This window comes from Amphiprion ocellaris, chromosome 9 (genome assembly GCF_022539595.1).
Source record: "Amphiprion ocellaris isolate individual 3 ecotype Okinawa chromosome 9, ASM2253959v1, whole genome shotgun sequence".
Taxonomy (NCBI): domain Eukaryota; kingdom Metazoa; phylum Chordata; class Actinopteri; family Pomacentridae; genus Amphiprion; species Amphiprion ocellaris.
The window spans coordinates 15106138-15131236 of record NC_072774.1 but is presented as its reverse complement, the minus strand read 5'-3'; the positions used below and the strand labels follow the sequence as shown (position 1 = coordinate 15131236).

General features: G+C 38.0%; 2 protein-coding genes and 2 long non-coding RNA genes across 5 annotated transcripts in view; 2 read left to right on the top strand and 2 right to left on the bottom strand.

Annotated features, from left to right (window-relative positions):
• The window catches only part of LOC129349615 (uncharacterized), a 48584-nt gene extending 40992 nt beyond the window's left edge, over positions 1 to 7592 (top strand). Inside the window, exons 3-4 of the long non-coding RNA XR_008602678.1 lie at positions 5754 to 5849; positions 6883 to 7592. This is a non-coding gene — a long non-coding RNA (uncharacterized LOC129349615). The remainder of the gene's footprint in view (positions 1 to 5753; positions 5850 to 6882) is intronic.
• Positions 1 to 25099, bottom strand: part of LOC129349614 (uncharacterized) — a 76702-nt gene that overhangs the window by 11831 nt on the left and 39772 nt on the right. The window lies entirely within an intron of this gene.
• On the bottom strand, positions 43 to 4910 carry si:dkey-30e9.6 (uncharacterized protein LOC564083 homolog). Of its 2 annotated transcripts, XM_055013443.1 has the most exons (5): positions 4743 to 4910; positions 4271 to 4597; positions 3990 to 4074; positions 3689 to 3831; positions 43 to 3034 (listed from the first exon to the last, which is right to left on the bottom strand). In XM_055013443.1, exons 1-5 carry the CDS (start codon positions 4752 to 4754, stop codon positions 2948 to 2950), a joined length of 654 nt encoding a protein of 217 aa, XP_054869418.1. In that variant the 5' UTR covers positions 4755 to 4910; the 3' UTR covers positions 43 to 2947. The 2 variants fall into 2 exon arrangements, with proteins under 2 accessions (XP_054869418.1, XP_035807604.1); XM_035951711.2 differs by having other exon boundaries at positions 4271 to 4910.
• vwde (von Willebrand factor D and EGF domains) overlaps positions 12496 to 25099 on the top strand; it is a 33578-nt gene continuing 20974 nt past the window's right edge. The window contains exons 1-7 of the mRNA XM_055013444.1: positions 12496 to 12864; positions 16008 to 16198; positions 19637 to 19868; positions 21390 to 21464; positions 22978 to 23207; positions 24133 to 24222; positions 24874 to 25021. Of these exons, the coding sequence (XP_054869419.1) occupies positions 12792 to 12864; positions 16008 to 16198; positions 19637 to 19868; positions 21390 to 21464; positions 22978 to 23207; positions 24133 to 24222; positions 24874 to 25021 (1039 nt within the window). The 5' untranslated portion in view covers positions 12496 to 12791. The remainder of the gene's footprint in view (positions 12865 to 16007; positions 16199 to 19636; positions 19869 to 21389; positions 21465 to 22977; positions 23208 to 24132; positions 24223 to 24873; positions 25022 to 25099) is intronic.

Here is a 25099-nt window from a genome sequence, read left to right as displayed (position 1 = left end):
CATAATCAGCGTCTGTTTCTCAACTGTTGTAGGTCACGCCAGTTTGTTCGATTTATTTATTTTCACACAGAGACAGGGGTTATAATCAACACCACGGGCTACACCTAATACCAGCCACTCTGCACTAGGACGTAGGATGTTGTAAGCACCGTGATATCAGGATACAGGAACACATTTCTGACGTTTACTGCTGCTCATGACATACAGGAAGCGATAAACTGTAAGAAAGACATCGAACAATAGAGCAAACAGATACGGGCTAATTTCTAAAGACTAAAAGGAGAGTTGAGCATCAATATTGTAACAATGATATTGCATAATATGTAGTAAATATAAATATTATACACTACTGTTTAAAAGTTTGGGGTCGCTTAGAAATGTCCTTATTTTTGAAAAAAAAAAATTTTTCAATGACGATAATATTAAATTAATCAAAAATACTGTCTAGACATTGTCAATGTGGTAAATGACTATTCTAGCTGGAAACAGCTGATTTTTAATGGAATATCTCCATAGAGGTACAGAGGCCCATTTCCAGCAACCATCACTCCTGTGTACTAATGGTACATTTTGTTAGCTACTGGTGTTGAAAGGCTAACTGATGATTAGAAAAATCTTGTGCAATTATGCTAACACATGAATAAAAGTGTGAGTCTTCATGGAAAACATGAAATTGTCTGGGTGACCCCAAACTTTTGAATGGTAGTGTATATATACATACAGTAAAAATCTGAATAATGTCAACCATAATACAGACGTAAATGCAAATATAATAAAGTTATGTTAAATAAGAAACTACTTTTTCATTATATGAATTATCATATTTATCTAATTAGATATTAAAGCATGACAGGTTTTTTTTTACATAAACCAATTTTTTGGATTGTATTAGTTTTGTGATTAATTTTTCAGCATTTATAAGAATTAAGCTAGTTTGGAAACGTGTCACTAGTTGTGCATTTATATAGATACATAAAACCTAAAATACACACAACAAAACATAACAGTGACACAGTAAAATTACCATGAAACTCAGCCACAATGACAGTTTTCAGCATTTTCTTTCCATTCACCTTTAAAATAATGTCCAATTCATGATACATTCTTCTACGTAATAATCATTCATTCAGTCTGTAGAGTGATATATTTTTCACGTTTCATTGTCAGGGTTTTTCTTCCATAGCGTCATTTCATTTACTCAAGCATAATACATGTTTTTGTTTTCCAAATGGTCATAAATAAGGTGAAAATGCACAAGTTTTGTCAATTAAAGTCAACTCACTGCCTTTACAGTATGCAGACTGATCTTGCTTGCTGTTGCATAGTCACCCCCCAGAGGTCCATTGTGAAGCAGGAAACATCCTTGTTGTGTTTCAAGGATGTTTTAAATAGTTTTTGTTGTGGCATTAACTGCTAATTCTGTATTCCCAATCCAGCTTTTTTCGAATTGCTGTAAACTTTTGCACAGTACTACAATGAATGATGACACTGTTGCATAAAAACCCCATTAGCTTTGCTTTTCCCACAAGATGTTATATTTTTTATTACATTGTTCTGTACTCGAAAGAATAACAAGGGATTTAAATGAGGAAACCACATGGCAGCCTGTGGCTCATTGACATTTCTTTCATTTTATATTTGGTCTGCGAGTTATGGACAGAGCCACAGATGACTCATTCAGCACATATGTGCAGCTATGTCAGATATGCTTCGAACATGTGCAGGCTTACGTGTTTATAATTCCTGGTTCGACGAATGAGCAGCTGTCAGTGGACCAGTGTGCATCATGACACTACAAAACCTGCATGTCCTTAGCTATACTAGGTTATACGAGTCTCTAAATATGCTAGTTCTGTTAATTCCCTTTTAGATTATTTATGTGCTTATAGCTACTTTCTCAGCCCAAGTACAACTACTTGCTGTACATTTTGGCAATTCATAACATTGCAATATTTTTATGATTAAAATTTGTTTTAACATAATAGTTCAATGGCTCTAATACAACTTCTCAGACTTAAATCCACATCAAACCATTGCAGTGACAGTGATGAGAGACCCTAATCCTAACCTTCAGTCAATTATCAGTCAGTGATGAAGCCGTAGAACAAATTTCACTGCATTAGGCTGTTAATGTACTTTTTCACAAGGTGATGCGCTCTCGGTAAGACAGATTCTGTAATATAGTGAGGGCTGGAAATGTCCTACTGGGCTTAGAAAGATTCAAAATGACTCCATAATTCAAATCAATTTGTCATAGTAGATGCCTTTTAGATTTTGCCTGCCGTTTGAGGCTCATACAGTGGGATTTTAAAGTCAGAAATCAGATGTTTCATGGGAGTCAAATTTAACTTTTTCCCTGAAAATTGACACAAGGTTAGGCCTGGCACTTTTTATCTAAGAAAAAGACATTTTGAGAGTTTCGTGCCAGTTCAGACTGTAGAGGTGATACAACTGTGTCACCAAACTTTTTCTATGTAACAAAGTTTGCCCAAAGTCGCTACTATGCAGCACTATTTAGCAGTGCAAAGCTTGCAGCATTCTTTACTTTTGTCATCATCACTCAAATGTACCTCTCAACCAGTGTGAAGTTAACATGAAGTAGTACTGGGTTGTACTGGAGAAGGAAGACAATATTGCGAGTACTTGATCAACAGCATTTGTATCTGCACAACCCTACTTTCACCTGCAGTACTAGTGGTGTACACATTTACAAATTTTAATAAACTAGTATTCATGTACAGTTTTGTCCAGAGGCTTGATAGTACAAACTGAAAAACATAAATACAGAAAAAAGATAGTTGCCTGTAACTAAGTTAAAAAAAAAAACTTGAATGATGAATAGACCTATTCAGCAATTTGCAACATTTTCAATATTTGATTTTCCACATTAAACAGCAAAATTGATCACTTAATTATTACTTTGAAAAGATAAAGAGGAAAAAAAGAGTCATGATTTATTTTCCCACTGTCTACAGAGTTTCTCTTCCACACGGTCCAAGAACGCACTGTATGCTCCTCTTCTTCGTTGGTGTCTCTGTGAAGCAGATTTGTACAGAATTAAAAAAAGGAGCAACTTCAGGTCTAAACTGTTGTCTGGAATTGCAAATCCTTGTCTGCTGGGAAGACTCAAAGAACATGCAGGTGTTATATGTTCTTATATATTTGTATCATATTGGGTAACTTTCTGCCAGTGTTTCTTCATAGTTTAAAAGTAGTGACATCCAGATATTTTACTGTGGCCTTGTATGTGGTGAAAGCTTTCAAATCTGTTACTCAATGAAAACATGCAATATCATCCTCTCAATTACTTCAGTGCCACTAAAAGACGTACACTGAAAGACACACATCAAAAATGTGACCAAGAAAAATAATCATTGCTATTAGATCGTTGCTTATGTGTCAATGTGTATGAAGTACTTTAATGTTGTACTTAGTCAAGGTTGAATTTTAACAACTCCTTTACTGCTCGGGACTTAATCTTTAACAATGTATCGTGTTATAAGGTCATCACTGCATGTAATTTGTAGCACTCACGTGTGTCCTTTGAAATATTATTGCTACAGCACACAATCTGCATAATGAATACATGATTTTGGCTTGTTTTTACATTAGAACCCTACGGGACTGATAGAATTCCATGAAGAACTATTAATTTATGCAGGTATGCTGTTAAATACCATCTACTGACCGTATAGGAAGCTGATTTTGGAGGCCAGGGCAGCGGAGGGAGGATGAGCTTTGGATCCCATTTAGGCTCTGCAGGTTTATAGGTGCCCATTTGTGTCTTGGTATCTCTGCACTTGAAGTCTGTCTCAGATCTGGTGGGCCCCACTAGAAAATAAATTGTATTAATTGAACATTTTTACATTTATGCATTTGTGGATGCAGTTATACATTTAACAATAGCTTTTGACAAAATAATACAAGCATTCACAACATAGGAGGCAAAGTTACAGTCAAGAAGAAGGAAAGGCAATTAATCTACTTACATGTATCCAAGTTTGTTAATTTTAAATTCAGGTTGCCAGGGTCTCTCTCATATGCAGTTATTATATCTGGAAGGTCCTCATCAAGCTGGAGTGAGTTTTTTAAAGCAGAAGGTTGAGTGTTCTAGTATGTGTATATCACCATCTTGTGGTTAAACCAAACATTACACTCTAAAATACACAACCTGTGTAACTGTGCTTTCTACCCCACATATTCAGTCTGTATGTTTACCAGTGTTTTGAGTTCAAAATACAGAAATCATTTTGTGTTTACTGACACTTACTGGTCTGAAGTTGTGAGGTTTAGGGTTTTTGTAAGGTCCAGAATTATATTTTCCCATCTTTACAAACATCAGTTCAGACTCCAGAGCATCCAGTGCTCTGTACGATGTGATGAACTTCGGAGGGTCTTTCCTCTCAGGATTCACATGCACAACATTTGGTAGGAAAATTCCAGTTCTCCTCTTTGTTTCACCGCACTGAGGTACAGTTAGTTTTAAAATGTTCTTTTCTTCTTTCTTTCGAGGAACAGACAGGCATCTATACAGTTTCAGAGAGAAATCTGGAGGCTTGATGCTCCACACATCACTTTGGCTCTTGGTCTCTGTTAGCTTGAGAAATGTGCTTCTTGTAAAGGAGAGATCTTGACTTGCAGTGAATTGCATTTTACTTTCAAAGGAGACTAAGGACAGTGGATGTAGCAAACCACATGGAGCCATTTTTATTTGTTGATGGTTAAATAATGTATGCGCTTACCGTGAATTTCATGGAGGTCTTTTAACAGAGACAAGTTTAAATCCTCATAGTTGAAGGGAGGAGCAGTTGTACTGTTTGTTCATATGCCGAGAGCACAGTTTTAGCCCCAGGAGAAAGAAACAGACAGTGGCACAATGCTCGATTACAGACACAACAAATAAAAAGTGCTGCTTGGTAACGAGTGCCTTTCGCCTTCTTAACAAAAAGAATTAGTTTATGTGGGCTGAGCTCAGTAGGACATTCAGTTGAACAGAAAACAGGAACTTAGCAACAGTGCAAACAATGTGCCCTTTGAAGAGAAGACACCATGGCACTTTGTAGTGTTTTTTTCACTTTATAAAAAGGTGTAACATTTAATTTGACATAAAGATATCTGGTACTTTGGATACAGTTTTATTTAGAAACATGTGCCGCATTGTTCAGTATTCATGATAGTGACAACAACATTAGGTCAAGTGAAGATAGTTTTTATGGTGGTCAGCTGATTAGAAGTGCACAACATCCCAGGAACTTGTGTTGTGCAGGAATCATGAATTCAAAATCCATCTAATTTCTCTAGGACATTCGTCCTTTATATTATTTTTTATATTTAAGGTAGGACACAAGTCTGAGGAGGGAGACTGTGTTTTGGTCACAGTTAGATTTATGCATAAATTAAGGTTGGGGTGTAGTTTAGATGTGTAACAGTTTAATTTAAAGCCTCTATTTATTTTACACCCTTTATTTCAATAGATAAAAGTTTCTTTCGCAAAGGGGAACTTGCCAAAATGCATATGAAACATTGACAAAGAGTGCTATTTTATAGATTATTTTTCAGTAATTATGTGAGTGACCTGAATTCACCAGAAATAATCACCAGAAAACTTAAAGTCAGTTTGTCATTTTGATCAAGGAGAAAGAAACTGCATACATAAAAACCTATTTAAAAACATAGATTGTCTCATATTCCTGAAAATATAACATAATTATTGAAGAATGCTATGAACATGAGTTTTGCTTCTGTCTTAACAGAACAATTGTGGGTGTTATATCTAGATAACCACAAGATGGCAGCGGATGTTGCATTCCAGTAGCTGGGAGACTTCAGAGAGCAGCCGATGCACCAAGGTACGAAGTACTACTTTATTTTTATTTTTGCAGAAAGAGGCGTACAAGAATATTTTACTCCCCTCAGTGTTTTCCTTTTCAGTACTAAAATTGTTAAGTTCTCCTGTCCTGTAAATATGAACATACTGTCATATAGACAAGAAAAAACAAAGGTTGGGGATTAGCCAAATGACTGAATCAATTTAGAAGTACTGTATGGTATAAACTCTCCGGGAACCGACATCATGAAGGCCTGCAGCACATATGGATTCTCAAGAGACATGCCATGATTTTCCAGCACAGATGATGCGTCTTCCAGATTCTTCCTGCAATCACTCTGTAAGAAAGAGCTGTTTAATGTCTGCCGCTGCAAGACATTTTTACAGACTAAACCTTCCAGAAAAGCCATGGAAATAATATGGAGAGGGAACTTGTAGCAAATAGAAAGGCAGCTGTTTTTCTGTTATGCCAATAGATTTGTTGGTTTAAACAGAACATCTGGCTACCCTGTGATAAAATCTCAAAACAACAGTACATTACAATATACAGTCCATTTTCCAGTTTTTCCTTTGTCTTCAAAATGGTGACTTATTGCAGTAACATTTTGTTTATGTGTACTGGAAATGCATCCCACATCACATGCATCTTAATGCATAAAATGTTTTTTTAGGAATACAAATACAGCTGTTAAAATAGATGTTTAAAATACTGTCATGTAGGATCAAAACATCTGCTTTATTGCTCTAAATGTGAGGTATCGTAATGTTAGAAAACTGCCTCATCATACAAACTCAGAGGATTTTTTCCTAAGGTTTCTTTCTAACATGTCTTAAGTTGTCTTAAAATGTAATGAATGATACTGGAATTTATTCTTGATTCGTCACAACAAATGTGTTACAAGAGGCTGTGGCAGAAAAACATCACAAGTTGAATGACTTAGAAGAGCCAGACAGTAAGCGGAAGAGATCCTCTTGTGTAAACACTGATCTGTATGCAGCAGAGTTTATCCAGAGTGGTGTTGTGGCAGTCACTTTGTTTGTACCGATTTGGACAGCTGACACAAGGGAGCAAAGGCAACAGGAAACCTGAGCTGAAACCAAACAGCGCCTGTGAAGGACCTGACCTCAGTGCCCCTGCAAAACCCTGGAGCTGCCGCCTTCAGAGGCTCCTCTCGACCCCTGGCCCCTCGGCTCTGTGTCTGAAAACTACTACTATTGTATCTAGTGACATTTACAGCCAGCGTGCGTCAGTGTCTTTGTTGAAACAATTACAGAAGCCTTTTGTCAGACATGATAGTCTGAGATGCTGCAGTTGACTCTGCCTTCCAGTGGCCTCAGAGATGTCTCTGTGTCACTCTGACAACATTAAGGAGCCTAATTGCATCATTCGTTTAATACGAAGAGAAAAAGTAGGACAGATAAATCTTGCAACACACAGAAGCCTGTAAATCATGGCTACGTAACTGCTGGAGGACATACAAAGAAGCTGAAATGGAAGATCCAAGGCTGAAGTGAGGAAGCTGCTAGTCTAAATTTTTGGACATTCTTATACTTTTTTCCTCCTATGTCTGACTGTGTGTCAAGACCTCCATCTGTTTTTACTGTTGTTTGAGTACTGTCACTGATGCAAGAAAGGATTTCTGTCATGACTGCCCATCAGATCAGATGCTCTTCCGTGCTTTTCTTCTTTACTTTTATCTTGGCTCAGGTAGGGGAAGTGGTTTTCTGTAAATCAAAGTGAACCAATAAATAAAAGAACATCAAATAAAATGTGATCAATTACAATCTCTTGCTGTTATTTATTAATTTGTGATGCAGTTTGTACAGTTTACTTTGTGTAGTACGACTACTGGTCCTCAAACCTCCACATACTTAAGTCCTATTAGTAATTTCCATGTTTTCAGTGTAATTTGCAGAAAACATATAATTTACTGTAAACTTAGTGTAATTTACTGTACATACATCCAGTTTTGGCTGAAGTTTAGAACTAAAAACTGCCCTTGAACACAAACAGCATGCTTTTATAACTAACTATACATATATGGACTTGGGCATACGGATTTAAGATCTACCCAGCCTTAGAGAAAATTTAAATAACGGTATTCAGGGTTCTGATTATAGCCTGCAGGTGGCTTTCAATCTCTGAACATCTCATAAAATTATTATAAAAATATCCTAAAATTTATGATCTGGATTACCAATGTAGTCTTTTCCTTTCTTTCAGCATTTTTATTAGAATCTTATTTTCATTTTATTAAACTGAAGAACAACAAGATAACTTGAGTTGATGATTCTCCCGCACATAAATCAGAGATCTGGTCAGCAACCTGAATAAGGTCCACACTTTTTACCCGAGTACTTCAGCTAGAAAATCCAGATTTCTGGAAACCAGCATATTGTGAGTGATGGGATGCCGGTTTCTGGAAACCAGCATAACGTGATGGGATGCCGAACACAACCAGGATACTCCCAAAGCATAATCATCACTAGGATACTTGCATACATGTAAACACACACATTGTGTGGTCCTTGTCATATATTGGGACTGCCCTCTCAGATTTCATTATAGCAAAAACAGACAAAACCTCAACAGTTCTGTTTCACCTTTTAGGCAATATGGTTATCCAACAGATGAACTAGAAGAAGGAAAGAAACAATAAAAACCTCCCTTTTAACACTGAATGCTTTTAAAAAGTTCACTGTAATTACCTGGCTAATCAACAATGGATCTGAAAAAACATATTGTACATTAAAGTCTTTTAATGCAGTTGTTAGTGTATAACTCGATGTCTCTTTGCATTGTTCTGTCTGTTTCTGATGATATGTAATATTTTCACTAAAAGACTTGACCTAGAACAAAGTACTTGCTTCTCATTTAGAGATGTTGACATTAACTGTCGGATGTTTACCATGATTGTATGACTGTTGTATTTTTTACTCTTAAATGAATGAATAAGACAGTTGTTTCAGAACAGCTAGGTTCCTCATGTATATCTTGCTTTATGATGTGTTGCAGCCTTTACTTGCGTTTGCCTCTGTTAGAATTTTGGAATTTAGTTTGTTAACTGGATCAGAGACTGCACAGGCGTTGTAAGCATTGTTGGTGGGTGGAGTTGAGTGGTCAGTCTGGGTCGGGGTATGTGGTGGGAGGCTGGATGTCGGGGGCTGAAGCAGGAATAGCTCCTGTCATGACCCAGCTGCTCTAAGGTCACATTTGTCCGCTACAGTAGCTAAACACAAAGCAGTTCCCTCTACAGCATGAAACAATTACAAAACAGACCAAAACACCCACAGCAGTTCTGATTTTAATCGAGTGCATGGTATTCCTGCTTGTATAGACCGTCTCTACATTTCAGAACCCACAGCTCTAGTCATGATTTACTTTGTAGAATCATGCTTTAAACTAATGAAAGAGCTCTCTTCTCTCTCCTGTTTGCTTTCTTCTTTTCTTCCTTCTTGATGCCATCTTTCATTATTAAACTGATCTGAAAGCTGAAATGTTACCTCCTCCAAACTGGACATTCAAACTTTTCACCCCAAAAACAAAACTTACTCAATGCTTCTTTGTGTTGAGTGCTTTTATTCTTGATACTCAATGTACTAATACTTGTTTACTTTTATGAAGTAGTAGTGAAAGTTAATGCTGTTAGGTAAGTTCAGTGCATTACGTTTACGTTCTACTTTTCCACGGCTATGGTGCCACTTTTACCAGAATAATTTAGGTTCATCTTTTTCATTTACATTGTACCACCTAGATGGCTGATATGTATTTTTACTAGCTGTTCAAGTGCTTCTTCCATCTTTCTTGTTATCAATTTGTAATGCATTGTTAGCCAAGACACAGGGTGAGGAATATTTCTTGCACAGTGCTGTCTAAATCTTCTCCATGGTGGCCCAACCAAAGGCAATAGGACCAACCATAACCCCAACACTCCTGGGACCTAAGCAAGCACTTTCACCCTTTGCTCACTGTGACAAGCCTCAGCAGGGTTGTAAGCCTCAGCAGGGTTGTAAATCAGAGCAGAGATTTCCAAGTTAATTCCCTCTTTTTGGGATTTTTTTTTTTTTTTTTTAAATCAATGTTACTTAGCTACAGATAAAAAGCGCAATTCTTGGCACTTGCACTGTCTATAAGTGACTAATTTATTTTCTCGTAGTTTTCTGCTCTTGTGTTGTTCTCCTTCAAGTTGTGTAATCAGTCTTCCTGTTGGTGGTGGAGGTTAAGGTAATTGCATACAGTCTGAACTCCCTGCACCACTTTGTTGATGTCACATTTCCCAAGGGACACTGCAATGCTGCCATTTCTCCACGTCTGGATAACTGATTGTAATGAGAGAAAATTGCACAAAATTAGCTCATGTATAGATTAAACTATTAAATGAAGCAATTATCCCTGTTTGTTTACCACTTTCTTTGCTCTCTGCATTTAACTTGAGAGGTACAAAGTCATGCATGTATATGTTCCCTTGACATAGATTCATGTTTTCCATCCAGGAGGCCAATTGAGATTTAATTGCTGGTTGTGTAAGACGAGGAGTGAGCAGACGGAAAGAAAGTGTTTTTTTTTTTTTAACTTGATGGCTATTCCAGGCTCTTACCAGGTTGATGGCTGGAGAGATTTATGAAGGAGGGGTTATATCACTTCTCCGCCTGGGAGTCAAGCAGACGAGCATCTAAACAAGACAGTCAGGCACCTTCATGTTGCAGTGGGAGAAAATAGAAGGAGCAGTCTACCATCTGCACAGCTGTCAGCTTTCCATTGGTTTCCTGTAGATCTACAGAAGGTTTATTCATTAATCACATAACATTGTCTTGCTGACTTTATTGAAACTTCACAGTTTACTTAAACTGTCCACTCTAGTTCAAAAATAGTCTGAGTTTTTACAACAGTGCTGCAGATGTAATTAGACTCTTTTAAACAGAGCAAGCTGCTCCTGTTAGGGAAAGTTACTGTAGAATTGCTGTGTGTTCATAAACTATTAATATTTAAGACATCTCTGGATTTAGGTTGCTTTTGGTTGGACAAAGCAGCACAGCTGTACTTGTAACCTTTGGCTGTAGTTGACTCTGTTGAGAAATGCAACATCTCATCTCTCCTGGCTCTTATATCAACATAAGACTGAACAAACAACACACATTATTTCCCTATTGTCCTCTATTAGGCAATTTTTTTTTGGTGTGAAACACCTCTGGATTTTTTATTTATTTTTTTGGCAATTGCAGCTGAGCAATCACTTCCTCTGTTTCATAATTCCTCTTCTGAACACATCAGTTTCATGTCTTTGACAGAACCATCATCTTCTCAGCTCCTACCAGTGAAACTCTATATCTTAGGGTACGCTGCAGCAGTTAAAGCGTGAGAATGGAAATGAGCAGATTGGGAAAAGATGTTAATGTGATATCTGGTTTGTCCAAAATCCCACTCTTTGGCTTGAGGCTGCTTCCCTGACAAACTGAGCATGTGGGCCATCTGTTTTAGTGGTTTGGAGCGATGACTAATGAAATATCACTGGCTGGTCGCTAGCGAGCCTTCATGATTAGACCATCAGTCTGCCCCCCCCCCCCCCCCTTTTTTTTTTTTTTTATAAAAAGAGAAAATTTGGTGCAAAAAGATTTACAGGCTTGATCCAGATCATATTGTTGGTTTTAATTCACCCTGAATAACAGAACAGCCACTGCTGATTGACTGATTGTGTTCTAAGGCCTTGGATGCATAACTCAGTTTTGTAGTACTTGATGTGTGAATGTTAGAATGATTTAGATTCATGATGCTTGACCTTTATTAATCTGTCTGCATATATAATACAATAAATGTTCAGTTCAGTTCAGTTTATTTGCCATTTGCAGTATAAAACCACATTGGAAAGAGGTGCAAGAAGCTCAAGTGCATTGTCAACATCTAAAAACAACAAATAAAAAACAAACAAACAAAAAACCAACAACAAATACAGGAGAAATACAATAAATGTAAAGCTTAACAAGATTACTTTGCTTTACATAACTTTCTCTTTGGACATTCTGATTAATTAATGATAATTATCACATTTTGATTGGAAACAATATGTTGTACTGCTCGTTTGATCAAACACTAAATTTGTCGACATCCTTTTGGATCTTGGGAAAGTGATCTTATTTGTCAGTTTAATGTAGAATATATCAGCAGGTAAACTAATAATAAAACTTATTGCAGTTGCAGTACAATATTAGTTCATGTATTTGGAGTTGTGTTTCTTTAAGTATAATGACATTAAAGTAGTAAAAGTTGATTAATTGATAAAGAACTATTCAATCGTTAAACACATACATAAAAGTTAACCAATCTGTACTTAAACTAATGCAATTAGTTAATCATTTCAATCAGCTTTAGAGCAAAAGTGCAGAATATGTAAGGAACTTAAATTTCTTTAGGTTTTGGACATGAGTCACATAAAAATACTCTGAAAAAAAAACTATTTCCTGATGTTTACAGATGAAGCAGCTGATCTGATTATCAAAAAACCTTTTCAGATTAATGCAAAAAAACATATATAAATAAATAAATAAATAAATAAAAATTGATTAATACATGAGTCGCGGTCCTATTACGAGAAGACGCGTTGGTGTGAGAGTCATGAATGAATCTGAAGCGTTTTAGTAGTGACAGTCGTGCAGCTCGGTGCAGATGTATGCAGAAGTTTGGGCCGTGAGAAGGTTACCGCTGATGCTCCTCCTAACACACTGTGATGCTGCAGCAGTCTGAGGTCAGCCTCTGCGGTCCGACAGCCTCCTCAGTCCTCCGACAACAAGTGACTTTAATAAGCCTCAAGCACATCCGGACGTCCCTCTTGCGTCGTTTGTTGTGGGTCTGAAATCACCGCTGCGCTCCTGTTGCTCCGATCAGGACTTTCGGTGGAGACGGTGCCGGTGTTGTGCTCTGTGTTCGTGCTGTTTGGTGGCAGAGTCTCGTGCTGCCCACTGCAGGACTATGAGATCTGAAACTCTCTGGAAACTTCTTCTCTGCGCTGTGTTTTTACTGCCTAATGCAAATGCTCAAACGGGTAAGCTCACTCCTCCAAGTAAAAGTTTGATTCTTTAAATAGGTAAATATTGCCTGTGCACTATTTCTACAATTTTAATGAACAAACATCATGCTAGATTCCTCTCTGAATGTGATATTGACCAGTAATCGACAATTTACACGCCTAAAACTGAATCAGATTTAACATATAAGAGCTCGAAAAACAGTTTGTACGCTTCTGCCAAAAAGAAACTGATGCCTTCTCATCCATCATGTGACTATTATCAAAGGCCACATACCTGAAAGTATCACGCTCATGGTGTAATGCATAGTCCTGCTGAGATTCAGCTCACTGTCTTTCCAACCATATTACAAACAGTTGGGCCTTTGCCTTTCCGGCTGTCCCCTCAGACAGAGGGACAGGATGTGGACCCTCTGAGTTCCTGTGAAGGTGTTGAGGACTGAAGTGACCAGGTGTTGAGTATGAAGGATGTCAGCTCTGACAGCTCCTGTCCTCTCTTTCAGCAACTTGTCTGCCTGTCACCGCCGTGCAGACACCGTCAGGATATCACCTTTCACTTGACCTCTCAGGTCAGAGTGGAAAACTTTGCAACAGTGCACAGAAACAGAGGCTGGGTCTTGGTTAAAGCTTGAGTCTTTTTCTTTTTCTCTGCTTTCACTTTATTGGCCTGATGCTTTTTAGTCATTTTTTTACATGAATGTCACGTATGGTGACAGACATACATATGCTGTCTGTTGACCTTAATCATCGGGCCTCACTTCCTGATCATGAATTAAAACAACATCTTTCTCTTATTCTCTGTACCCATTAGGTGTGCCACATATAGCTTGATACACTGCCCTGCCATTTTGTTGTCATGTCACTTTCAAAACAACTATAACATCTGAGGTGTGGACATCCAGTGAGAGGTCTGAAAACATGCTAGTGTTTCACCTTTTGCCAATCACAGCTCTTGAAAAGCCTCAGTTTCTCTTTGCTTCTTCAACTTGATCTATATACCAAATGTTGGATTTGAAAGCAGCAGTTTTTTCCCAATATGTTTCAGAAGTATTAATGGTGCTAATGACTAGCAGAAGAGTCCTTTTTATTCTGTAGGCAAGCAGACCCCATGCATGAAGGAGGTTCAATAACATCTACAAAGATGGAATGATCTTAATATATGAGGATGGACACTGAAATTGATAGTGTGTAACTGACTTACTTTGGAAACATTTCTGCAGGTCCATCACAGTCACTTTTTTGTGAGTGACGTTTATGGTTCTGTAGTTTCATTTTTTTCTTTGTTATATAGTGTTTCCTTATGGCAAGCATTTTGGCATCAAAGTAAAAAAACTGCATATTGAACTACTGTAATAACCTTAAACCTGCATTGCTGTATTTGTCCAATTTGGGTCAATGCAACAATGTATGAGTGTTCCTTTGCCCAGGATGTTAACAAAATGTGACGTGAACATTTTTGTATTGGTCCTGTCGATACCAGTGGCAAAGCTTAAGTCTGGATGTTGTTACAAAGACACGTTCAGGTTTGATGCGGCCTACTGTAGCTGCCAAACAGTTGGCTGTTTGCATTGTTTGCACTTACTTGAAGTTCTGTCTCTGCTTAGCTACCCAACCTGTACGTTGACATTCACTCTCTTTTTAGCTCTGCATTGGTTGCTATTACATTCTGAGGAAACTATCTGCCTCTTTGTCTGCCTTATGTGCCTATATTTAAAGCAAACCTATGCAATGAGTTGGAAAAGCACTTTGTATAGCTGAAGGACTGGAGAGTGGGTTTGTAGGTCTCTGTGGGTTTGTGACTTGAAGTGACTTTTTTCACATTACACACATTTCATCCACTGTTAATGCAGAAATAATGAACAATGCAACATTAAGGCCTTGATCCTCTGTTAGTAATTCTTCTAGCTACAGTCCATTATCAGTTTCGCACATGGAAATTGCTTGTGTGGCCACAGCAAAACATTTTGGTTCACCTTTTAACCCGAGTGTGCCTTGATATCTTTTGATCATCTTTGCTAAAAGTTTTATACTGTCCCCTGTATGATTTTATTTTTATTTTTATTATTGCGTTCTCCAAATAAATAATTGCCCTCCTGCCTTAAAATCACATCTGACCTCAAAATGACAAGTCCACGATTCTTTTTTGAAAGGGCTTATTGTAATCAAAAAGAATGAATCAGAAGCCAGTGAATTCCAAATACATCCTCATTCTTTAAATGAACCACATGGACATCACTAGCCACATCCTGCTGGCAAAATCCATTAAACATAGTGCTGTTAAGTCTGGCACCAAGTCTGGTCTCCATCATTATCAGAGGAAGTGTTTCCTGAAACTCTTTTCCTTATAACTGTATTTGAAGGTCCTAGCAAGAATCTGCTCAATTGGTGCTGTAATAAAGAGGGGAGATGACTGACTAGTTGTAGTTAAAACACCTAAACTGTACTATAAAAGACTAAATTTGATTACAGTGAAACAACTGCTTAACCTATGCACTAGTGTACGGGTTTCAGTACTTGATTCGTAATGCCAAGTAGGTTTTGTCAGTTTGATTCATACAGATTTTTCTCATGTCAACAAGATACTATTCTGCTTTTCCCTCCCGCTCAGTTGTCTCTCTGAGGATGTAGCTGTCGTGTTTTTACCAGAACTGTCCTCAGGATTGTGACCCAGACTGACCTCTCCCCTTGGACCTGTCCCCATTTTTCTATCATGCAAGATGTTGTGGAGATAGAGGCATTTCTTTAAGACTGTTGAAAACAGCATTCTTCTGGGTAATTCAGGCACAGATTCATGAAAATGCAATGACAGGCAAACAATGGGTCAGGGTCCCTCCTGGTTTGGCTTGAGATAGCCTGACATTTTACATGTAATTCACTAAAAATACAGACTTTTTAGATGATAACACCAGGCTTCCTCCTTCATGTTTCATTCCTGTGGTCTCGGTGTGCTATTCTCAACACTGGCCAGAACTATAACAGTTTATCAGCTTTGAAATTCAATTTGGACTGTTTCTGTTGAATACAAACCAGCTGGCGAGTAGATGTCCTGAAACCCAATATTTGGCCAACAGAAAGCTTTCCATATGCAGCATTTGATCATTGCTATTGACAGTCTTGGTGAACATCCAGTGCTTATGTTGCCTCTCTGGCTGTGCTTGCAGTGCTCCCTCCAGAGTGTGCTCCGGGTGGCCACTCTGTCCTCCAGAACCCCTACCGCAGCACCACCTTCAGCTCCAGCTGGCTGCAGCAGTCGGCCCTGCAGGACTTCATCTGCGACCACTCCCTCACAGCGGGATGGTACCAGTTTCAGATTTTTGACAAGCCTGCCAGTATGCCCACCCAGTGTGTGGAGGTAAACGATATTCTTTATTTTAAAAAATGCAGAGACTTCAAGTGTCAGCTGTCTTCAAGTGTTCTGTGTCTTTCATGCGTATAAGCTATGAGTAATATTTAGCCATATTTATGTTTGAAAGAACCATTCCAGTGTATTTATATGACTATAAATGACATTGCCTTCCATCATCTTTCCAGGCAACCTTTGATTTCCATTCATTTTGAATATAGTATACAGATCACTTAGTTGACTCTTCGTAAACATAAAGCCTGTGTTACGGTAACTTAAACTCTAAAGCACTAAGTAGTTTCCACATTGTAGAGAAATGAATGAATCAGTGGCTGCCTACAGCAAAAGAATAATTACAATAATTCCAAAAATCTAAAACAGTTCAGCCTTCATTTGACAATGTCTAACAAAAAGGCAAAACATTTTAAAAACTATGCTATGGCCATTTTACACATCTTACTTCTACTCACTACTTATACTTAGCATACGCTTGCTTAACCCTCATCAGTACACCTGGGGTCTATGCAGACCCCAGGAGTATAACTTGTCAAATCTTTTTATTTGCAAGTTGGATTTTTCAGTCCTTTTAGGTAGTTGTCACCCACCTAGTTGCCATCACATAAACCAAAGCTTATTTGATTCCAAACAGGTTTGTGGTGTATATATTGAAAAATCATTCAGGGTCCATGCGGACCCCAGCCGGACTGTTCATCCATCCATTATCTGTACACCGCTTAATCCTAATTACAGTCGTGGGGAGGCAGGAGCCTATCCCAGCTGACTCGGGGCGAAGGCAGGGGACAACCTGGACAGGTCACCAGTCTATCACAGGGTTACATATACAGACAAACAATCACACTCACATTCACACCTACGGGCAATTTTGAATAATCAAATAACCTCATCATATTTTTGGACTGTGGGAAGAAGCTGGAGAACCTGGAGAAAACCCACTCATGCACAGGGAGAACATGCAAACTCCATGCAGAAAGATCCCGGGAAAGCCGGGATGCAAACCAGGGATCTTCTAGTTGCAAAATGCTAACCACTGAGCCACTGTGCAGCCCCTAGCTGGTCTGTACATCTTTTATTTATGTATGTTTATGTTATGTTGCTCTTACGATGACTGCTTCAGTTGCATCGTGGTTCATTTTAATTCAGGAGTTCTTACACTAATATTGTAAGCAATACATGTCAGTAATCATTAATAGTAATCATCTGAACTATGGCAGTTAAAGTTTATTTCTATAGCCCTTTACAACAGAACAAAGGGTGACTAAAGTGCTTCACAGTGAAAAACAAGAGAATAACTTAAAAACAATACAGTAACGTAAAACAGGACAAACAGTCGCACTCGCACTCACACCTGGACCCCAGTGACAAAGAGGGCAGTTTTAATCAAAAAGATCATATATATGCTATTCTACTACGAACAATTAATGTCTCCTTACTTTGTACCATCAGAGATATAATGGGACATTTTGATTCCATTTCCTGCACATGATTCTGCACCAAAAATCACAAAAGTAGGAATTAGTGAAAATGTTGTGTTACTCCCATTTCATTTACTCTTGAATAAAAACACCATAAGTCACCCAAGTATCATTGTTTCTTTCATATTTTTATCTACAGACGACACACGTTTTAAGAATATATATATTGAGAGGATATGGACAGGTACAAAAATGTGAAACAGATGAAATACTACTGGGGTCCAGCTGGACCCCAAGTGTACAGATTAATAGGTTTTGCCACCTGTACTGATGAGGGTTAATCTGTGCATTGGAACTATTAGAAGGTGTCTGTTATTAAATTTTTTCCAAACAAACAGAGCCATGCTAGCTGTTTCTCGTTTTTTCTGTCTTAATGCTAAACTAAGATAATCACCTGGAATCATCTCATCAAAGTCTCTGCTAGAAAGTGATCAATTGTATGTCCTAAAATGCTAGTTACTTTGACATGTAGAGATCAATTAAAGATTTGCTGAGCATGCAGCTCTTTTCCAGGCAGTGTGTATATCTGCAGGCATTGAAACTGAGTTTAAAGTTTCAATTAGGCATTAGCATCCAGGACAATGCCACACTTTGAGCTACAAGTTCACCGTTGTTACTCTTAAACTGTTTCAGTATCAAGAATCAACTCTTAGATAAAGCATTTAAGTGAAGATGTGGTCATAATTCATGCACAATCAGTGTGATTTTTAAAGACATTTCCTTATAAATAATTTCACCCACATAGACAAAAAATATGAAAGGTAAAATCCATGAACTTGTGTTTTTTTTTCAGGATTTCTAAGGCAAGAAGTGTCTCCACTTTTAATTTAGTAGTACAGTTTACACAGACTGGCTTCAGAGCTGCCATCATTTGCTGACAGTCACCTTTGTTGAAGGTCTTAAAACTCTCATGACATCAGCAATTGCAGTTTCCATTTTATCTCATCAATCACTTTTGTATTTTCTTTTCAGAAGCATATAATGAAGTCTAGTGGTAAAATATAAGTGATTATATGTATGTGTTTCTTCAATTAGAAATATAAACAATTCAGGACCTGAAATCTCTCGAGACGTTAAACATGACCTCATGTGGAGAAACTTTGCGGTGGGCTGTCTGTCATCACTGCAGAGCTTGTTCATGTGTCAAAAAATACAGTTTCTGCGTTTTTGTGTGTAAGCATGATACATATGACTGGACACACACAGTTGTTGTATGCGTGTACATATTTATGAAGGAGAGTGCAAGGAGAGCTGGAATGTGTCTCATTTCCTGCGGGTGGCCTGCTGTGAGCCTGCAGGATCCATCTGAAGTGTCAGCCTCCCTCTGCCTTCCCAGGGCATCGCTGCTCCCCCTGGGTGATGGATAACTACAGGAGTGGGCAGAGGAAGGAAGAGAGCATCGCTGTGAACATGTGTTATATAATAAGGAGATGTCTTTATGATGATGGTGAATAAATGGTTAGATTTGTCAGGCCCAGGATTTTTTGGAAAGGAGAATTAGCTGCAGCAAACTGTAGCTTTGTCAGGTTCATTTTTGGCATTTTCAAATTTATTCTGTATCAGTGCAAAGTTGTTATTTACACCTCTTCTGTCATTTGATAGATTAATTGCTTTTAATGACATTTTTTGTTTCTGAGAGTGATAATGTTTTCAGAATCCTAATCAGCTTTATTGGGCAAGTATGTTTGGACACAAGGGGTATTGAACCACCTTTTATCCAGCAGCTCTATACTTATTGTGAGGCAGTGTGTTGGTTCTACCAGTTATTACTTCTCTTTATTTTTCTAAATCAATTTTCATTTTTGAAAATCTAAAGATTCCGTCCAGCAAGAGGGTTCATTTTGGGGAAAGAATGACCTTAGCCTTACTGTTGAAAGTAAAATGCAATTACAAAATAGACAGTTAAAATGTGTGCAGTGTCACCACCCTGTAAAAATGTTCTCTAAACTTCCAGGTGAACCACTGTGGGACTCAGGCTCCAGTGTGGTTGTCTCTGGGCGAGGGTGAGTCCCTGCCGGGTCCGCTCGAGGTCCGACAGTTGATGGCTTGTGCTGCCTGGCAGTTTTTCCCAAGCAGTAGCAAAGACTGCTGCATGTTCCGCATCCCAGTAACCGTCCGTAACTGTGGAGACTTCTACGTTTACCTGCTCCAGCCCACACAGGGATGTATGGGGTACTGTGCACAGGGTAAGTCAGTTCAGAGAGTCTAGTGCAAGACTCTGTTGCGCACATTTAAAAATAGGACAATCACTGTGAGAGGCAGGCTGGTTGTGGCACAGCAGGAACAAAATATTTGTTTTTCAAACATTTTCAGATTTCTGAAAAGTTCAACCCTTAATTTAACAAGTGAGTCCTAATCTCTGTGTCTTCATATACATATGCACAATGCAATATAATGTATTAATAATGCATCACAGCATTGATTCTGAATTGTGATGAGCTTGTAACAACAGTCCTAAGTGTGTTTGGGTTTCACGGCCTGCAGTTTTTGGTTTGTTTTCACTTTCACCACCCTCAGCAACGTTTTGTTCAGCTGCATTAGTTAAAAGGTTTCCATTATACTGTCCCATACCAAGTGAACACTACATTCCCCGCATCACACTGCAGAGAGCCAAAGTTAGCAACTAGCTTGTTAACATAGTGGAGCCTTTAGCACTTAAAGAAACAGATATGTCCCTCATGAGTTGGTGTAGAACAAAATGAAGATAAAAACAGAATATATTATACTGGCATTTGTCAGGTGGTCAGAAACATGACACCAAATACATACTAATGTCGCTCTATATCTGTTAGATATATAAATAGACAACCGTTCACACAACTTGTAAAGGTGATACTATGCCAGTCTTGTGTTAATAGCTCATTTCCAAGTGAGTTAGTTTGAGAAAAAAAATAATCACTTATTGCAAAATGCATTAGAATAATAATTGCTCATAATCTCTCTTCCCATTTTGCGTGAAATATTAGGAGTGCTAATGGAGTTGTTCTGTAAGCAAGCATGAATGCATGACAATAGGTTGGGTTATCTAAAATCATTCAAACATTCAATCTGTTGTTGTTTTTTTAAAAGTATTTTTTGCAGTTTTGCCTTGGGTTTGTTTCACCTATGAGAGTTAAATGGTAACAGCATGAAACAAAAGTATTGTTGCTATACCTCTTTGCAATTTATTCTACTTTTCACCCGAATATGGAAAGTTGGTTCAGATGTTGACTGTTGAAGCTGTTATGTTATATGAATTCATAACTCTTTCCCTTTTCCACTGTGTAATGACTATATGCAATGGACAGTATGTTTTTAGTGGCCATAATGTCTTTGTTATAGCACGTGTCCTTCTTCAGGGTGTGTTAACATTATGTACAAATACCATGATGCCAAGACAGGTGCATGATTGTGATGAATTCATGTGGCAAAAAGTATATATTTAAAATGCACAGAAAAAAGATTGCATTAGTTATGAGTGTGCAGCCTTAAAATCTTTCCTGGGATGCAGCATTATACCATTTGTTGATCCTGACAGCATCAATTCAAAATGCTGAGATTAAAAATGAAAAAAAAATCTGCAGATAAACAACACACAAATGCACAAACTAAACAAGATAAGGTCTTAGAGACAAGGCGCAAGTCTTGTATCTGCCATGTGGAGTATATTATGTTCGTTAATATTGATTTATAATTGTTTAAAGTTCAGAATCTCATCTATCTAACAGAGATCTCCGACACTTTACCCTCAACGTCGCTGATCTGTGGCCCTGGCGAGGTGAACCTCGATGGAACATGTAAAAGTGAGGACCCTGCTGCTGTGTTTATGGCCTGCGCTTGTCTCCTCGTGTTAGGTCAAACTCCAAAACAATCAGGAGGTCAGGGCGTTGCCATGTGTTCAGGAATGTACCGTCGGCCCCCTCACCGTTCCCCTTAATGAGCTGTGCATGTGTCCTGATGTCCGCTGGGCATCGTCTCCATGGTGACAGCCCTCGGCCAGGTCGTGAATTAAAAGCCAGGTTTTAGGAAAGTGGCAGAGGTGGAAAAAAGAGGGGATTTAATTAGAGACAGAAGAAAGATTGCTTCATTAGCTTGTTTTAAATAATGGGATCCATGTTATTCCAAAGCTCGCTTTTCTATTAAAATTTGGAGAATGGGCTTTGCTGAATATTTTGTGGTTAACTTGGATCATGTGAATGAATTCATTCATTTCATTTTCTGCATAACGTCTGCTGGATTTATTAGGTTATTTTTTTAAAATTGTATTACTTTTCAAGATTAGGACATTTTTGTTATTACAGGGTGGGTTCATATTTGTTTAAGTAAGGGAAGACTTCTCGTACGAATCCTGAAATAGTTTTCACTTGTTGTAATCATTCTTGCTGTTCATGCTGGACTTTTAGAGACTCATTCCAGCAGGTTTCCTTTGGAGCTTATGGAGGACAAAATCCACAGTCCAGTCTGTACAGAAACATATTCCAAAGTTTATCTGAAACTAATACCCAGCTTCAATAGTCAGTTTTTAATCAAACCATAAAGGAAATATCTGCGGTTATTTGAATTTTATTGGTATCTTTTTTTAAACAGACAGTCCCACAGTTTCTGTGCTGGTCTGCAAGTTCAGTAATAAAAAGACTTTCGGAAACTTTTGGAAGATGGCAGCTTGACTGATCTAGCCTCACATAAACTTCATTTGAACTTTAGAATACATTTTTGCCCAGAGTAATGACTGTGGACTTTGATTACTTGCATTGGAAACACATTTTAAAAGGCATCTCTTAACAGCCAGGATAAAAAGGAGGGATAATTACAGCAAGAAAAACTGTTTCAGTGTTCCTATGTACACCTATGGGACTCTTGTTTTTAAGACAGACATGACTGTGAATTTTTCCTTTAAATCCACCTGAAATGGAAATTAGCACCAGCCTGAAGCAAGTTGCTTATGTGCATATGGTTGTCAATAAGTCGCAGTGAAGTCCTGCCCATGAGTTTCTGTGAGCACATTGGCAAAAACGTGGAACTGTTGCATTCTCCCTAGGTGGGGAATCTAATTTTCTCAGAATAAACTGAATATTGTGTGGCAAAAAACATATAGACACCTGAGTTAAATGGTAAACTGCCATGTGTCAGTAAATCTAATTTATGGAAAGAACAATGGAAAGTAATATATTTACATAACAGCCTTTACATTTTGTGCACAACTACATTATCATTTTATTAGCTTCCTTCACCACTTTTTTGCACTCTTATCATATAGTATATTGTGCATGTTATGTCCCATTAACGCACTTATTCTCTCTGCTTCTTGCCTGTCAGCTAATAAGCCTCCTACTCCATCTGTGCCAGTGATTATATCAGAGGTGACAGGTAGTGCCATCTACCTAAAGTGCAGCTTTGACAGCAGCTCCAACAGCTCCCTGGGCTATATAGTGGCCTGGTCTCACCTCTCACCTGAGGGAAGGAAGGAGGAGCTCAAACAGGAGACCACCATTCAGACCTCCGCCTTTATTGAGCTGGATGGATTCAACCTCCGCCTGGGAGACAAGGTGGGACTGAGGGCTGCTTTGGTTTGATGTAATTTTTTTTTTCAATGCGGGTGGTGTACATTTCCTGCCTATATGCAGACATAAGGCTCTATATACATTGCTAAGCTAACTGTATGTCAGGCTTGTGTTTCTGAAATGACGTTAACTAACTCTGACCTAAAAAAACAGGGCTCAAAATAAACAGCTGTCATTAACTTCATGCAATGCTTGTAGTTGTACTCATTTAATGAAGAATAGTTTCACACCAGACAAACAGTAATAGTCCATGGACTAGTAGATGTGAGGATTTGGAGAGAATGAAGTACAGCGTGCAATTCTGCAGTTTACAATGCGACATCCCTGGAATGCCAGTGTAACTCATGGCAAAAAAACAAAACAAACAAAAAAGCTTTATTAATGGAAAATGCCAGCTGTAGATGCATCCATTCCAGGTGACTGTCTGGAAAGAAATGAACAAATAAATAGGAAAAAGTCAAGTATAAATTTGTGAATCGTCAGTCGTACATTCCTGCAACAAATGACTTTCCATTCTTCTGGAAATGAAATCTAATATATAAATCAGAACTGTTGCTCCTGGACTTTGAATGCAACAGGGACTGTTGGTATTATGGAAACCTTTCAACATGTCGTTTTTATTTTATTCTGTTAGTTGTATGTGTTACCTGTCCAAAAGCCTTTAATACACTCAGAATTGTTTCCTTTTTTTATTTGCTTTCATCAACTCACTCTTGTCTCAATCCAAAATTCCTTTACTAACATGACCATTGTTAAGTCTGGTACTGCCAAAGCCGGTAGTTCAGGCTTTACAGTGTAGACATTTTTTATGTAAACATAATTAAAAAAGACAAATTACTACATAGCACACAATCATTTGATGAAAGAAGAAGAACAGATTGCTGTATGTATATGTTTCTCCCTCTCTCAGGTTTACTGCTCCAGCTCCAGTTTCTTCTTGGACTCACCTGACGTCCGGAGTTCTTCAGTGGAAAGTGAAGTGTTCTTTGCTGGGATAAAGGTATAAAACAGTTACCTGACAATTTATTGTGTGTGGTGTTTCTTGATGTATAGTATGTGTATGATCATAACAGTGTTTTTTACTTCTTTCTTTTAAATTTGACTGTGATATAATCAAAAAGGCGCAAACTTGTTGGCCGTCATGACCGAAAGGACACAAAAGTTATTGCCAATTCTGTTTCTACAGTTTTTACTGTTGTCAAATAGAATTTTGTTAATTGCCAGGAGGTTTTCTGTGTATGGTAACAGAAAAAGATAGAAAAGAAAAGAAAAGAAAAGAAAGGAAAAAATGAAAACTCATTATTTTTTACCTACTTGGTTCATCTCAGGATTATGCAGATTTTTTTGTTATTACTGGCCCGTTCCTGTCTTTTTGTGTAAAAATAAAGTCATTAGCCACCAGACAGTATGACTCACTTGATGGTAACCTGAGAAAAAACTCCAGGTTTAATGAATTCTTCCAAAAACATTATGAGACTATGTTTAGTTTAGCTTTTGACCAATGACAAGAACATATGTTTTAGCTTTTCCTGCTAAGGTTAAATACTTCCAGAAAAATATTTCTTTGCCTAAAACCTTCCCTTCTTCCTGAATGTCATGGGCTTTTGATAACATTTCTATGTATTAAAGGGCTGAAAAATGTTTTGTGCAGTTAAGACCAGAGGTGAGCAGCGTCATAGAGGATGGGCGACTGTATGAGTTGGTGGTCGAGAGCACAGTTCCTGTCCCGTGTTCAGAGGGGTCTTCCTCTTCTACAGAGCAGTGCACTCTATCCCTGCAGCTCAGCACAAGTAGTCAAGGTGAGGACAACATAACATATTAACTGGTCCTACATTTTTTAATAGTCTGTCAGCTTTTCCTATGTTGCCATAATATTT